The sequence below is a fragment of the Python bivittatus genome, unplaced genomic scaffold, assembly GCF_059951505.1.
Source record: "Python bivittatus isolate LINGU-HERP-01145 unplaced genomic scaffold, Pbiv_v1 ctg000700_np1212, whole genome shotgun sequence".
Lineage (NCBI taxonomy): Eukaryota > Metazoa > Chordata > Lepidosauria > Squamata > Pythonidae > Python > Python bivittatus.
The window spans coordinates 82,069,624-82,084,748 of NW_028277098.1; the positions used below are offsets into that span (position 1 = coordinate 82,069,624).

General features: G+C 35.9%; 2 protein-coding genes across 4 annotated transcripts in view; one reads left to right on the forward strand and one right to left on the reverse strand.

Annotated features, from left to right (window-relative positions):
* Positions 1-1,671, forward strand: part of RPN2 (ribophorin II) — a 41,137-nt gene extending 39,466 nt beyond the window's left edge. For both annotated transcript variants that reach the window (XM_007430238.4, XM_007430239.4), the window contains one exon: positions 1,364-1,671. Coding sequence is in view for 1 of the 2 variants with exons in the window: in XM_007430239.4 (XP_007430301.2) it covers positions 1,364-1,373 (10 nt within the window). In the remaining variant the exon portion in view is untranslated. The remainder of the gene's footprint in view (positions 1-1,363) is intronic.
* Positions 1,672-2,015: 344 nt separating this feature from the next.
* Positions 2,016-15,100, reverse strand: GHRH (growth hormone releasing hormone). Of its 2 annotated transcripts, XM_088153264.1 has the most exons (7): positions 13,202-15,100; positions 8,454-8,630; positions 5,574-5,674; positions 4,795-4,926; positions 3,903-4,007; positions 2,940-3,071; positions 2,016-2,374 (listed from the first exon to the last, which is right to left on the reverse strand). In XM_088153264.1, the coding sequence occupies exons 3-7, from the start codon at positions 5,651-5,653 to the stop codon at positions 2,305-2,307; spliced, it is 519 nt and encodes a 172-aa protein (XP_088009390.1). In that variant the 5' UTR covers positions 5,654-5,674; positions 8,454-8,630; positions 13,202-15,100; the 3' UTR covers positions 2,016-2,304. The 2 variants fall into 2 exon arrangements, with proteins under 2 accessions (XP_088009390.1, XP_088009391.1); XM_088153265.1 differs by lacking the exon at positions 13,202-15,100 and having other exon boundaries at positions 8,454-8,732.
* Between the last annotated feature and the right edge of the window lie 25 nt (positions 15,101-15,125).

Here is a 15,125-nt window from a genome sequence, read left to right on the forward strand (position 1 = left end):
TGTGTGATTTCATTGAGGATTAGGGTTCAACAAAAAATGAATATACCACATAAAAGATATTTAACTTTCTTGACTTAGACTTATTTTAATCAGCCCTACCAGTAGATTGATCATCTTTCGTTTCTGTTGAAGAAAAAAAATATCCATTCTGAAACATCAGAAATTTAAAATAATGCATCAAAATACTGAACTGGACTAACATATACTCTTCTATAGACACTTCAAAGATGATGGATGTACTGCCACATACCATGCTAGAAGTCACCAGATGTAAAATGTTAGTGTCCAAAGATGGCTAAATACTAGATTTTATCTTATCTCAAAACACTGAGTTTTGTTCCCCACTTTACCCAGACAAGTGTTATAAAAACACTCTCCAATCTTTGCTCCTCAGTTTGTCTGCTCAAGCCTGATCAGCTTTAAAAAAAAATGTTCCAACCTCCCTCTTAAGTGGTTGCAATGGCTAAAAACTGGATACATTTTAAAGCAACGCCCCTACTTTGCCAAAGAAAACATGAAACTATTAGGCGAGAAACAGTGTGGTGAGAGAAACACTGCTTTTGTGGTATTCGTTTTAACCAGTTATCTATTAATAGGACTTAGTTGAAGTTCTTATCACATTGTACATTACAGTACTAGGGATTATGGATAATTCTTAAAGTATTCACAAACTGTTCTTCCACCACTATATTCCTAAGAAAAATAACTAAGAATGGTGTTACTCCCAGTAGCCCTTTATTAAAAATAAGTAGTTATTTGGAGACATTTTCATCTGCAAAATTGCACTGAAATTATAAGAAATATGTTCTATTTATATATCAATTGAAATAGAATATGTTCTATTTATATATCATTTGTATAATGGAATTGAGTTCTTGAATGTCATAGCTCAAGAGCTTAAATCTTGCTTTCATAACCATCCCCTCATCTTTCTTTTTGATTCTAGTTGTTTTTATACACTTAAGTGTTAGAAAAAGAATGTTCTATTTCTTAATGGGAAGATATTTGTAAGTTTGTCTCTTTTTTAATCTACTCATTTAAACTTGATAGATCAATAGGTGAATATTGTTATTAAATTTAAGTTGTAGCATTGTGCACATGTGTTAAGGAATACTCCAGTTAAATACAGTATGACTTGTAACTTTAGGATTGCATGATAAATAACTGTATTTTGCATTAAATTCTAGTTTAGTATGTATTCTTTGCATTCTTCAGGCTTGGGCCACATTTAAATTGGGCATTTAAAGCATCAAGACATTAAATTTCACTCTGCCATTCCAAAAAGAAGTAGTTGTTTCATAGGTGAAGAATTGTTCTACATCAGAAATTTTAACTTTGAGGGGATTTCTTTATGTCCTTCCAGAACACGTTAATGTCAGAAGAACAGAAGAACAGAAAAAAACCTTAAGTAAAAAAGGAAAGGAGCCAAAGAACAGTTTGAAGGCCAGAAACTGAAGTGTGGAAAATAATTGCCTGTAATATTAAAAAGTGTTTTTTAAGAAGAAAAGAATCCCACATTTTGTGTTTGCTTGAATGTGTAAGTACTTTGATTTATGATATAACCACTTTGTCAATCAGTAAGAACTTTAGAAACAGATGGGCTCCCAAACTGTCATTTTTTAAATCTTTTTTCTACCGCCTCCTTCATGAAATAAAGAGAATAAGACAAAAGGTCTAGCCAACTGCAATTTCTTTTATCATATTGTGGTTCTCTAAAGCAAACATTACTAAACTTATGCCTCAAGTAGTTATAGAAGGGCTTTCCCATATTTTGTGTAAAAATGCAAGAAAAGCTTGGATGAGTTCAAAAACAGCTAAAAGTACACTGTGAAGAATCAGAAGACCTGTCTGCAGATTGCATAAATTCTTTACACGGCGTCAAGACTGCATAGCAATTGAAAGCTGTCCATGGTGCTGAAGCCAGAACTCAATAAATGCTTTCCATTCAAACTATCACTTCTCAATTTAAACTCACAGTAGAGTCCTCATGTTTTAGTTATGACAAACATTTTCTATATCTCAGTTTGATGACATTGTTGATTATGGAGTCTCAGTAAAATAAAAGAATTTCAATATAGCATTTTGCTACAGTGGCCATTTATTTTTGAAACTGAAATGAGGCTACTACACATTTAGCAGTCTTATCTGCCATAAATTAAACAAAACAATTCCATATATAAACATTTGCTTTCATTGTTTTGTTCTTCTATGTTTATAGAAGGAGGTGAGATTTCAGTAGTAACAGTTAACAGTGGGGTGTCCTGTTGATTTCTTTACCAAAATGAGAAAGGGAAGGGGTGAAGTCTACAGTTCCATCAGTTTGATCAGAACACTGGCAAAATCTTCTAAATTGTCCTTATCAGTATCTTGAGGCCTGGGGGGGAAAAAGAAGAGATCTTAGAGTGACAAAATTGTGTCTGCTTTCAGTGGAGTACAGTTGCTTCTGAGATAAGGTACTAGGCTCTATGCAACAGAGTACGTACTGTGACCAAAATAAAAGCTCTGTTTATTTGTCCCTTTCTTGAACAGTAGTGTCTATACAGTCAGTTTCTCCTTCTAGATGTTTTGAACTTAAGCTATCTGACTAAGTTGTCTAGATAGAGATGTTTCCCATTAACTACAGATGCCAAGAATTTATGCAAATAATGTTTTTCCATGTCAAAAACTACTTAAAAGCAGTTCTAACCCAAGCAGAATTGAATTGACTAACTACCCTAATGTATTACAAGTTTACTCAGAGCTAATATATAAAGTAAGCTTCTGAATGGGCACTGAAGCATACTGAACAGAAATGTATACAAATTACAACTCCCTCATTAGAATATGTGTATTTGTTGCATTTGTTACTATATATGCTACATAAATCCTTAAAGTGCTGGCTGCATAATCAAAATGTATGTTACAGAATTTGATTGCCATGTATTTATGAAACTACTTACTTTTGATTCTGTAACATTGCTCCCAAGAAATTCCTGAGCACCATCTGCTGGTGGTAGCGACTGTCCATCATAATGCTATCAGACTGGCGCCTAGTCAAGATTTCATGTTGCTCATCTCCCAGGCTTCCTTCCCTACAAAACAGCCAGAATGATTGCCATAGAAAAACAAACTATAGAGGGAGGTGTGGGTCAAGGGTCATAGACATGGGCTATTCTTGCTTGACTATGAGCCTTATAAATTGGCCTTGAAAAAGTTATTCTTTAACACAGCTATGTTTGAAGTCGACTTCTTAAGCTAAAATAACATTATTTGATGACTCCTGACCTGAGCTATTTGCATAGAAGACTAGAGATACAAAAAAATGAATTGCAAAGTAGGTTCAATTCAGAGTGCTTCAAAGGAATATGAGTTTTAATTTCTTCTAATGCAAATTCCACAATCTGGTAAGTATTTTCCTTCTGGCTTGGAAGATTGATGTTATAGTCCCACACTTCTGAGGACAATTTGCTATCTTGAGATATTTGGAGAAGTCCTTAATATCTTAGTAGGAAAATCTAAAATGAGCTCTTCTAGAAATAGTTATAAATGTTTATTTGAGTTAGAAAGATCAAGACTCACAAATACTTTTGTATTATATGTGTATATCAGATACAGCTCCAGATTTTTCCAAGGAAATATAGAGTAAGGTGAGAGCTCCAGTTAAGATACTTCATAAATTCAGTTTTCCCCCAGTGAATAGTTCACTGTCACTTGAAATGTACAGCACATCTTATAATAACTCTTCTTTTATTGCTAACTCAGCTATATTTCTGGGCCATGTCTGATCAGAATAATGTCTGTTGCGGCTGTAAGAATTTGTAACCACCAGCAGTATTACCTTCCTGTCTCTTGCATTTGACAGTCAAGTAGAAATTTAACTGCTACCAAACTTATGGTAAATAATGTATATTCATTACACTTACCTAAGTCTTTTCCCAACAATGCCCTGTAATAACTTCCGTGCTGATACCTTTCCCCGGACTTTCCGGTAACTGTCAGTGAATATGGCATCTGCATGACGCTGCAGTCTAATGAAATATAAATACACTGTCATTCTGATGCAGTACCCACTTGCAAAGGAGCATCATAAGAACAGTTCTTGTTGATGGAAAAGGCAATTCTATATACCTTCAAAGCTGCTTGCTTCGCTATTCTGAAAGGGAAAGTTCTATGCATTTGCAACTTCTATCCCTTTTGAACAACAAGTAGAAGTACTAAATAAAAATGAGTGTATTGTGTTCTTCCTTGTATAATTTGTTTCTGAAACCTATAGAGACAAAATGTGGATCACCAATGTGTTGTCTTTTTATATGTTGCAGCACCTAAAGAGGTTACATGGTAAAACAAGATCTTTTCCACAGGAATACTATGTCTGGAAATTCCTCCCAAGACAGGCCAGGTAGATTTTGCCAAGTTTTAGACAGGCAGTAGAAAGCACAATTGCCAATGTCCTAGCTTGTTTTGAATCATTTATTTTGATCTTTGTTGTGAATTCATGTATTTCTAATTGCTAAGTTTTAAGGGCAGAAAAATTATAAACATTTCTAGTAAACATTAGATTTTTAACTGATGTTCTTAAAAAGAAATTTGACATCATGTAATACTTTAGTGGCTCTCCTTTTCACAGCCATGAATACTATTTTCTGTGTTGTTTTGTGGAAATAATCTCCATGATCTGTTGGTGAACTTCTGAGAAGCATCAGTCTGGCCACTGGAGTAAACAGGATACTTAAGTAGATGGATCTAGTCTGACTGAGCAGGCTATGGTTGTGTTACTCATTTTGATTGCTGGATTAGGGACATTAACGTACCCACCTTTTTTCAGCAGGGCTACTGAGAAAGTTCTCTTCCTCTTGCTCTTCTACTGAAAGATTGTGGCTGTGGACAGGACCGCTTTCTTGTAGTTGAAAGTTCCCAGCTTTGCCAGAAATGGATAGTGGATTGTATCTAAAGCAATATTAAAAACAACCAGAATAATGCAAAATATTTCTCATCCCATGGTACTCCGAAACAAGAATTACCAGACACTCCTGCAAGGAGGGGAAATATAAAACAATATACATTTGGGGGGGAAATATTGCTAAATATACTCTTTTGGGGGCTTATTGAGTGATCTGGGGCCAGTCATCTCTTTCAGCCCAATCTATTGCAGAGGCTTGTTGATGCGGGGATAAAATAAAGGAAGACACATCCATTTACACTGTTGAGATCTGAGGGAAAAGATTATAAATACAATACATATAAATAATTAGCTAATATTTCATACATTATATAGCATGGTAATCTACAGATCAATAAAGTAATACTGATAAATAAACTATTTTAATCTGTGTTAAATGAAAATCAAATGGACAAACAAAAGCATTTTAACTTGGTTCCAGAAAAGTATATTTTTATGCTTGGCATTTTGCCATGTTACTACAGAGAAGAACCTTCTGTTTGTAAATATATGTACGACCTTTAGAGATAGACTAGCTTCTTCCAGCAGCAAGGAACCTACTACCCAAGACAGACTTTTCCAGTGGAAAAAAGGAACTGATGGGCTCAACTCTACATTTTGAGTAGGCAGAAAATTAATACAGATTATCAGCTACCTGAGTGCTGGATAGAGAGGAGAAGAAAGGGAACACATGACAAAGTGGAAGAAAAGGAAAGGAGTAGCTCTGTCCAACATCTTAATGTCTTCTGGGGTAGGCTGCAACATAAAATAAGAAATTGGAATTAATTGTAACTAGCACTTGAAAATAACCACAGATTTTGCCATGTTTTTTCAGATCTGTTGTAAGTCAACTGTGAGCTTTCTCTCCTTAGTCTAAATTCATTATCTTAAAAATTGTTGTGGGGCATTAATATTCTTCAAGCATGTGAGTGGAGGGGAAGAAAAGGATTTTGATTCCTACTGTGGTCTCCACGCGGCTGCTGAAAGGTGATCTCTTCCAGAGATTAAAAAATGCAAATAGGACCATCAGCATAATGTTCCAGTTCAGTGGGTTATTGTTATGAAGGGAGCACTACAAACACATTGCCATAAGCTGAGACAGGAATCTAAAGAACGTAACATTCAGTCCTACAGCTGCTGAGCATCCTTAGTCCTCATTGCGCCGCTTTGTGAATTCCTATTCAAAATGTTTTCATTGTTTTTCCAGTCACCGTGTGAGGTTCTGATTGTTTTGGCAACATAGGCAACTGCATTCACATCAGAAATAAAAGGAAAGATTTGTGAAAAATGCTGTGAAGCCTTAAAAATATGTGTATGGGTTTTTTTCTTTTTTAAAGCATATTTTTAGCCAAGTACACCAAGCCAGGTATCTGCTAGTTCAGAACAGTAATCACTTTAACTGAACTAGTTACTGACAGGAAGGAACAGAAAATTCATTTCTTAGGCAACTCATTGGTTGTAGTCCAAAATTCCAGGCAGCCTGCCATAGGTTCATTAGTACTTTTGACGCATCCAATAAAGTGACTTGAGGGATGCAGATTCATTTAATAAAACCATTCTAACAATTTAAAGGAATATCAAGCTTAGATTTTCAGGCTCCTGGGTTTAACTGCTTAATTTATTGCTCTCTCTTTCCACCATAAATTCTTGCCTTCATCCTCATTTTATATTAGACTATAGGAATACACATCATTCTACGATCAATTTGAGAGAATCTAGGTAGCAGCATATAGCTGACCTTGGTTGGGCCTGGTTAGTACTTGGATGTGACACCACCTAGGAATTTCAGGGCTATTGGCTTGACTGGGGAGAAAAATGGTATCTCAGAAAAAGGCAACAGCTAGTCTGAAAAGGAGCTATCAGGCTCCTTCTGGTTTTTGGCTACCATAGACAAACCCAGCTCTCCTACAAAGTAAACCACTTTTGCAACCCTATCAAGAAAACTGCACGGATGCAGTCATCAGGAATGCAGCAAAAGTTGAGGACCTCTTTCCCTTTTTTAATTCTTTCACCAGGGCAAGACTGGGATGTTGAAAAGGTATCCTAGATCATAGGAAATCCCTTCTGTATTTTTGCCAAGAAAATTACATAGACATCTCCACAAATCACTAGGATTCACACTTAATAGAGACTATTTTTTTAATGCCCTTTTCATTTGGACAGTTAAATTGATATACAGAGCTCTGTCTGAGGCTTCCCCCTCCCCAGCCCACTCCCGCAAACAGTGCTGAACTTTCTAAAAAACAGTTCAATGACTTCTATTAGGAGAGAAGTTTGATCCAATCATTCTGCTATTGCAGAGAAGAGAGGGCTTTAAACATTTCTCCTCCTACACAGTGTTAACTGATAGCCTAACAAGACTTTATCTCTTTTTCAGGACCAAAGATGGTATTGTTGTTTTCATTTTGAGAATTTAAAGTGGCAGTAGAATAGCCATGTTAGTCTATGGTAGCAAATAATCAGGAGGAGTTTGGTACCTTTTCCAACTAACACATTGTATGAAAAGGCATAACCTTTCATAAGCTTCAGCCCCCTTCATCAGATGCATAGATCATCATCTCACAAAATATATGTCTTTTAATAAAATGTGTTAGTTGGAAAAGGTGCTACCAACTCCTTCATAAGTGGCAGAGAGCTGTGGTATGCACAGGAGATAAACAAGAAAATCCTCTTTCAAAATAAATATCCCAAAAGATAAATTTATCTGTTAGCTGATTGTACTTGACATCTTTCTAAGCACTTGCATAATGTAATTGTAGGGATAATAATAATATGACAAGAAAGCGTGAGACAAGTTGTTACATTATTGTGTCACAGAAGTTGCATAATCACTGAGATTATGCAATACTTCTGTACTTTTTACAATGCAGTTCTGTAGCTCAAAGGTAAGCTCCACTGAATCACTGGGAATTGCTCCTCACTAAGTATTAGGATTGCACGATGAATCAAATGCATGTCATATAAGAATGCAGTCCCAAATGTACTTTCTGTCTACTTTGAGATAAATGGGGCTTGCTTTTTGAAAATGTGGGCTAAGAAAGGTCTACAATGCCTTGCCTATGTTTGACAGAAGTTTTTATGGACCAGATGGAAGGTTATTCATTGAAATGTCAGCTTCATACCTTTAGTCTCTTAAGCAACATATTTCTGACTTCTTTTCTTTTTGTCCATAAGCATTTTCTTCTAGCTAATATAAGAGCGTAAATATTCATTTATTATCTGGAGACAAATTTTATTTTTAAAAAATTAGTATCTCTTTTTAACTATATTTTTCAGCACTTAAGTCTAAATTAGATAATTAGCTTGTTCTGGGAAATATTATCCTAAATTATACATTAGATTTATGAGAATCCAATTATTAATATTCATCTCTGTAATTTACATCCCAGTGTTAATAATTTTTACTTAAAGCAAATTTGGTTGAGGAGAGTGCAATTAATTCTCAAGTCTACAAAATGTCCTACAATCCCATTTTTCCATCATGAAACTGCTATCCATGAAGAAAGAACAAAATTAATTAACTGCATCAACTTACAGTTTCCTTTGGGAATGACGTCCTTTCAAGTCTATAAACTCTTTTATTGTCCTTTCTTGTCAATGTTTCTGCTGTTTGTTGTATTTGATGAAATGGAGAGAACTCAGTCCATCTCTTTTGAACATAGGAGTCTCTTGGTCTTTTATACTTTCATGTCTTCATCCAACCTGCAAACTCCTGAACGTCACAGGATCAATTACTTTCCTGCCATTCCAAAAAGCCGTATTTAGCATCTCTTGCCTTACAAAGAGGGTTACAAGCAGGCATCAGTGGAGGGGCTGAGGGTGTCTGATATGCAAATTATCATCATCACCACTAGATAGAACAAATAACAGTTTGCTACTGGTAAATTTTGCATTTCTGAAAAACACCCATTTCTAACATGAAAGCCAACCATGATGGAAAATTAACCTTTAATATCACCTCCTCCCTCTTTTGTAAAAAGATTTGTTTCTATAATATATTGCTTTAAATCATCAGAATTATATTATTTTGCCTTGATGCTGTAGTTATATGAACATGCTTCAGCATTTTGCAAATATCAACAGTATATGAGCAAATGAAAAATTCCAAAGTACTACAATAGGTTTTAGACAGACCTCAGAGGCTATCTAGTCCAACCTTCCAGATAAGTGGGCATCTGACCCCAATTTAAAAAAATCCCCTTTCAAGCCAGTTTGTTCCTTTATTGAAAGATTTCTTATTGTCAACAATTTCTTCATGGCATTTAGCTGTAATCACTTTTTTGTATAATTTTGAACCTATTAATTTTCATCCTACCTTTTGAAACAATAGCAACATCAACAAAAATCTCTATCAAAATCTGGCAGTCTCCAAATATTTGAAGATGACAAACATACTGCATTTTACTCATTTCTTCTCCAGGTTAAAGATATCCAGCTCCTTCTTCTTTTTCACATGGGACCAGACCCTTAACCATTTTTGTAACCTCCTATAGGTTGTAATTTGGGGGCATCTTTCCTAAACTGAGAGTGTCCTAAACGCATTACTCCACTTATTCCAGTTGAGGCCTAAGTAAAGCAAAATGAATTAGTATAATTATTTTGTTTAATTTGGACACTAGAATTCTCTTGATGCAATCTAAAATTTCATTAGCCTTTTTATGGTCATGTTTGGGCTACCCCAAAATGTGAAATGCTGCCTCTAGCTTGAGGAACCTCAACTAGACAAAACATTCTCTGAAGAGTTTCTTCAGAGGGGTCCTGACTGTTTCTTCCATATCTTCTTCAGTCTGATTGTGGTAATTTCTGAGCTTCCTTCATCTCATCCTGTACATCCTCAGAGCAATAATGGAGGTATATAGTATATCATGGAAGTTTCAGAGAATTGTATTATGAAGTATCTACCAAGGGAAAAAACAAACTTGCTGAAGACATGGAAGAAAAGTTGTATATTTAAACCTTAAGCTTTCCTGAGCCTTTGTGAGATTAAACAGTGGTTAAGGGACCAGGCTAGAAACCAGGAGACTGTGAGTTCTAGTCCTACCTTAGGCACAAAGCCAGCTGGGTGACCCTGGATCAGTCACTCACTCTCAACCCTAGGAAGGAGGCAATAGCAAACCACTTCTGAAATCTTGTCAGGAAAACTGCAGGGACTAGTCCAGGCAGTCAGCAGGAGTCAACACTGACTCGAAGGCACAATAAATAAAAATAAATAATAATTAGTTGCACAAGCTCCTTTCTGTTATAAAGATATTACCTTATCATTCAAGGTCAATTTGTTGAGAGCTAAATCAGAAAGCTTCCTTAATTGTTTACACTTAAGATTTCAATTCAAGGTTGAAAAACGTACATTCCTTTAATCATGTACATTTTTTACAACTTTACTAGTATAAGGACTAGACTCAGTGGCCTAAGGTTATAGGCTGAATCTAAAACCTAATGGCCCTAGGTTTTAGGCTGAATCAGTTATCTTTCATTGGTCCTAGTCTTAAGCAGCCCAGGCTACATAATTTTAGAAGGTGACATTGTAAATTTGATTTTAGACATTTGCTATTAGTAGAAATCAAAAGTTGTGCTGAGTTCAGTTGTGGAATACAATACATGAGATTGTTCATAACAACACAGCAAGATGCTCAAAATCTTGGAGAAGTCATTATTGGGCTTTTAGGTATCTATATTAATATCAATCCAACCTAGTGTATAGCATTTTACCCTAGACATACCTTCTGACCACAGTCTAAATTAGCATAACTTGTTTCATTATTATAATTAAAATGATACCAGCTGTGCTCTAGGCACAGAAGTCACATGTCCTACAGCTGTCTTGTCTTATAGGAATAATTGCATTTCATCAAGAATGCTATGTAGATAGCAAGACCCTCTGTGACTGCCCAATCAATAACACAAAGCAGAACATAGGAAATGCTCTTTCTATCCCACATACCTGTATATTGGTTTTGTTATTGTAGGCCATGGTTACTTGAGGGACCACCTATCTCCCATAGCATCTAGCCAATTTGCTCTGACAGGGTTGGGGCACTCCAAGTTCCTTTGATTAAGCAATGACATCTATTTGACTTCTCAAACACCTACTGGTGTTTTGGAGGCTTGTAGACCTGGCACTTTTGCTACAGTAGTTGAAGCCCCTTCTGAGTAGTGTGTGTATGTTTCTCATTGTTGCCTGGTTTTGCTATCTTTTTGTTCCTTTGTCTTTATCGTTGTATTGTTTTATTGTAATTTTCTGTTTTTACTTTATGAACTGCCCGAAGTTGCTGGGACTGAAGTATTATACAAATTTAATAAATAAATAAATTGTGCCTCTATTCTTCTGATTTCTACCTAAGAAAGGTATTCAGACTATCCAAATTCAGACAAGCTATCCGAATAGGAACACGTAATAACAGGGATATTGATAGGGCTGTGCAAATCCTTTAAAAGAGGTGTTCTGGATCACACTAGAACACATACAGTACAAAACACCTCTTTCCAAATTATTAAAACAGCTGCATTTTTTTTTCCTGGCTTATGAGGCTGCTTTGGGAACTGCTCCCACTTGTGTACACACAAAGCCACTTCATTTGCAGAAGAAATGCAGCATAAAGTGGCTGCGCAGATGCACACACATAAAAAGACGCGGAAGCAGCTTCCAAAGTAGCCATGCAAGCTTGGAAAAGATGCCGCTGCTTTGACGGTTGGAAAAGAGATGCATTCCAAGTGTTCCAAACCATTTCTTTTGTACATAGGGATGTACATAGCCCTAAATATTCAGCTTTTTGTTTCCATTTAGAGTTTATAAAAATAAATTTCCCAAATCTTTCCTTAATTTTCCCCATCATATTTTCTGTTTATTCTGCACTATCCTGCAGTTTTCCTGCTTAAGATATATAACTCTTTTGTGTGTTTGTGTTTTTGTGTGTGTGCATGCATCTTCAAGTCAGTCTTAACTTCTAACAACTGCCTAGACACGTCCCTGCAATGGCTTGCCATTGCCTTCTTCCTAGGGCTGAGAGAGAGTGACTGCCCCAAAATCACCCATCTGCATTGTTCCTAGGCAGGACTAGAACTCACAGTCTCTGAGTGTTTTTAACCACTATGCCAAACTGGCTCTTCACAAGTCTATTAGATTTTATCATATTTGTTACTTCTGTATGGTCATATATAGATATGGTAGTCACAATCAGCATAGGCTCTAGATAATAAAGTTAAGGATATTTGCAGATGTAGCAGAGTAGTTCACTTAGGGAATTTACCTATGTATAAAGCATTCATTGTATCAGAATGCAGTTTGCAATCTTTTCCATACTAGGGCTTTTAAGTGTTTCAACACATTACTCTTCCAAAACTATCAGATTCTTGTGGCACCTTAAAGATTCCACATTATCAGGCAGTCTCCACAATTACCTGGAAGTAGAATTAAATATGTTCAGATTCTCACTGTTGTGGCTTTTGGGGCTTTCAAAATAGCACTGAAATTCTGAAATGGTCATCTTCATAGCAAGGCCGTAGTGGATAGCATATTACTGAGCTAGGAGTATGGCTGGAGATCACTAGTGAGATCTGATTCAAAACTAAGTCTCATTTAGAGCAATGGGATTTACTATCTAGAATATATATTTAAAACTGTAGCTTGCAATCAAGTCTTTTTTAGTCTGGTTTAAAGAAATTCCTGTCTATTTCTCTAGATCGCTGGTGTTATGAGATTGACCAGTTAGTTAAATGTTTCCTAAACTGATTTTGGCTTATTAATTACTCATTTCCTGAGTTTAGTAATCATAGAGATTTCCTATTTGCTCTTTCATTTACTCATATGTTATACTAACTCACTTGTGCTTTAGTTTAAAAGTCAGAGGAAATAATAGAAGCATGAGAAAAAGAACTGAATAAGTTCCTCATACCTCTAGTTTTGGGGTACAGATGGAGTGGAACTTTAACAAAGCTGGATCTTTTCTTGTGTGAACGATAGCTCCAAAGTCAAAGATCATTATGTATATCTCTGTTTTAGCTAAACCATTAGTGTAATAGTTACTGGACCAAATTCCTAGGATCTTATGCCTTTCTGAGGGCTTAAGTGAACAGAGTTTATCTTTAAACAGTTCTCTGAGGAATTTCTCTTTTTAATGAAACACAAATCTGTTACATATTAAAAGAAACAAAGATATAATTAAAAGTTTGCAAAGTTAATTTAGCATGGGACAGTATTCATAAAAATCAATGTATTTCTTCATCAAGGTCCGTACAATAATTATTTCAAATGCTGGAAATCATACATAAGGAAAAGGAACTGACCTGTCATTTTGAATAGCTGAAGCAGTAGTTTCAACATAGATTCTCCTGTATAGCCTTTATAATCTCATTACATGTTACGTCATTTGTCAGATATTGATGTAGAAATAATCTGTGATAACACAATCTTCTCAGTAATAAAATAGTCTTGAGTCAAACTTTTTTATCGATGTGTATATTTCTGAAGCACATCAGTAAAAATCATACTCCTGAGATCTGGAATATCTATGTAATATTTTCCTTAATGAGCTTTCTGCCACTTTCCAGAGATTTGCCTTTTTAAAAAGGAACATATGACATATATCACACCTCATGTTATAGTCCTTCATGAATTCCACAGATATGATTTGATCAGGAACTGGGATCAAAGTTAGGCTATGGAATGTAGGTTCTGTTCTCCAAATTAGCTTATCTTTTCCCAGAATCATTTTTGTTTCATGGCCATTTTTTTCTTAAAGATTTTCTATATTGTCCATAATAAGTGTCAGTTGAAGCAAAAATGGCAGGTAGAAAGCAATCTAAGTTAGCTTCAGCCACTCTCTGGTCTTATCCAGTATCTTTTTTTTTTAAATACATTATTTCATTTAGCAGAGCTTTACATTGTTATTTTGACTATTGTTGTCTGCCACAAGTCTTCATGAGGTAGTCAGAATTGTAACTAAATAAAACAGAAGCTTCTGTTACCTAAGCAAGAGATATTTAATTACATGAAAAAAAATAGCAAAAAAATATTAAGAATTATACCTGTGGAAAAAAGAGAGGCCACTGCTGTTCAACAGCAGATGTCACTGTTTAACTATTATTTAACCATTCCAGCCATAACACTTTGTTTACACCGAGTTCTATTGACTTGGCTGAATAAACCTTTGTATTCTTGTTTTTAGTTATTATTGGAATGATTGTATCATCTACCCGGGATTTTGCATTAGTCACAACAACTCAACCCACAGCTGTCAGCAAAACCATAATGGTGTCAACCTCTTATTTTGGTACCCTGTTTCTACCAGATGCTCTCCAGGTATCTGGAGATATAGCTTGCCAAACTGATGACTAATCAGATAAAACAAGATAAATAAACAGGAATTCCTGCACATACCATAAAGGTACCCATGACAGCTTATATCCACTTGGTAGCCAAAACTACAAAATACCTTGGGTCTGTAAATGTATTTATGTTTCTGTTTACAGGTTTCTACATCTTATGGATAAATCCTGGATCTCCGTGATCTCTAGATATATTAATGTAAGAGTTATCAACAACAATATTTGAATAAATATAGAAAAATAAGTCATTTTTGACTGATTGCACAATTAGCCTAAATATGTCTAGCCTGCCATACAGAATTCCAGAACAGCAGTAATTCTAGCTCCAAGTCTTATCAACTTGTGCCATCCTTCTCTCTCCTTCATAACATTTGAAGGGGACGGGGTGCAGAATAATGATAATGATAACACACTATCTTCTTTGCAAGCTCCAGTTTCTCTAGTGTTTCCTCCATTCTGTTCCCTAACCAGAAAACCAAGCCTGTCAAGGAGGAAAAGAGGAATTATTGCCCAGAATTCTGACTGATAGCACACCATGCTTTTCTAGATTTGCACTCTCTTCTCCACCATTTCGTTTCGTAAGATCCGAGGCTCCTGCTTCAACTAAAAACAAATGCCTCAAGGAAAACAGGCAAACAGGAACGCAATCCATAGGGCGGGTGGTACCACAGGTCCAGTTGTTTCCCCCATTCATGGGTGCAGCTGAGCTGTAGGAGCCGCAAAGACCCTGTTTCATAGTATTGGGGTCGCTTCTTCCCCTTAACCTGCTTCCCCTGGTTTGCGATGCTCCGAATTCATCGCGGCTGAGAAGCAAGTCTGGCAAAACTTTGCCACGGCAGCGAGTGAAGCGGAGATGGATGGAATGGGAGGCGGGGCTATCTGG

Bases quoted from the DNA above. Each gene is read 5' to 3' on its own strand.
- GHRH (XM_088153264.1), bottom strand. From the start codon at position 5,653: ATGTTGGACAGAGCTACTCCTTTCCTTTTCTTCCACTTTGTCATGTGT. The intron at 4,008-4,794 runs GTGGGTACGTTA...ATATTTCATTAG, and splicing joins AGTAGCCCTGCTGAAAAAAG to ACTGCAGCGTCATGCAGATG. The intron at 2,375-2,939 runs GTAAGTAGTTTC...TTTCCCCCCCAG, and splicing joins GCAATGTTACAGAATCAAAA to GCCTCAAGATACTGATAAGG.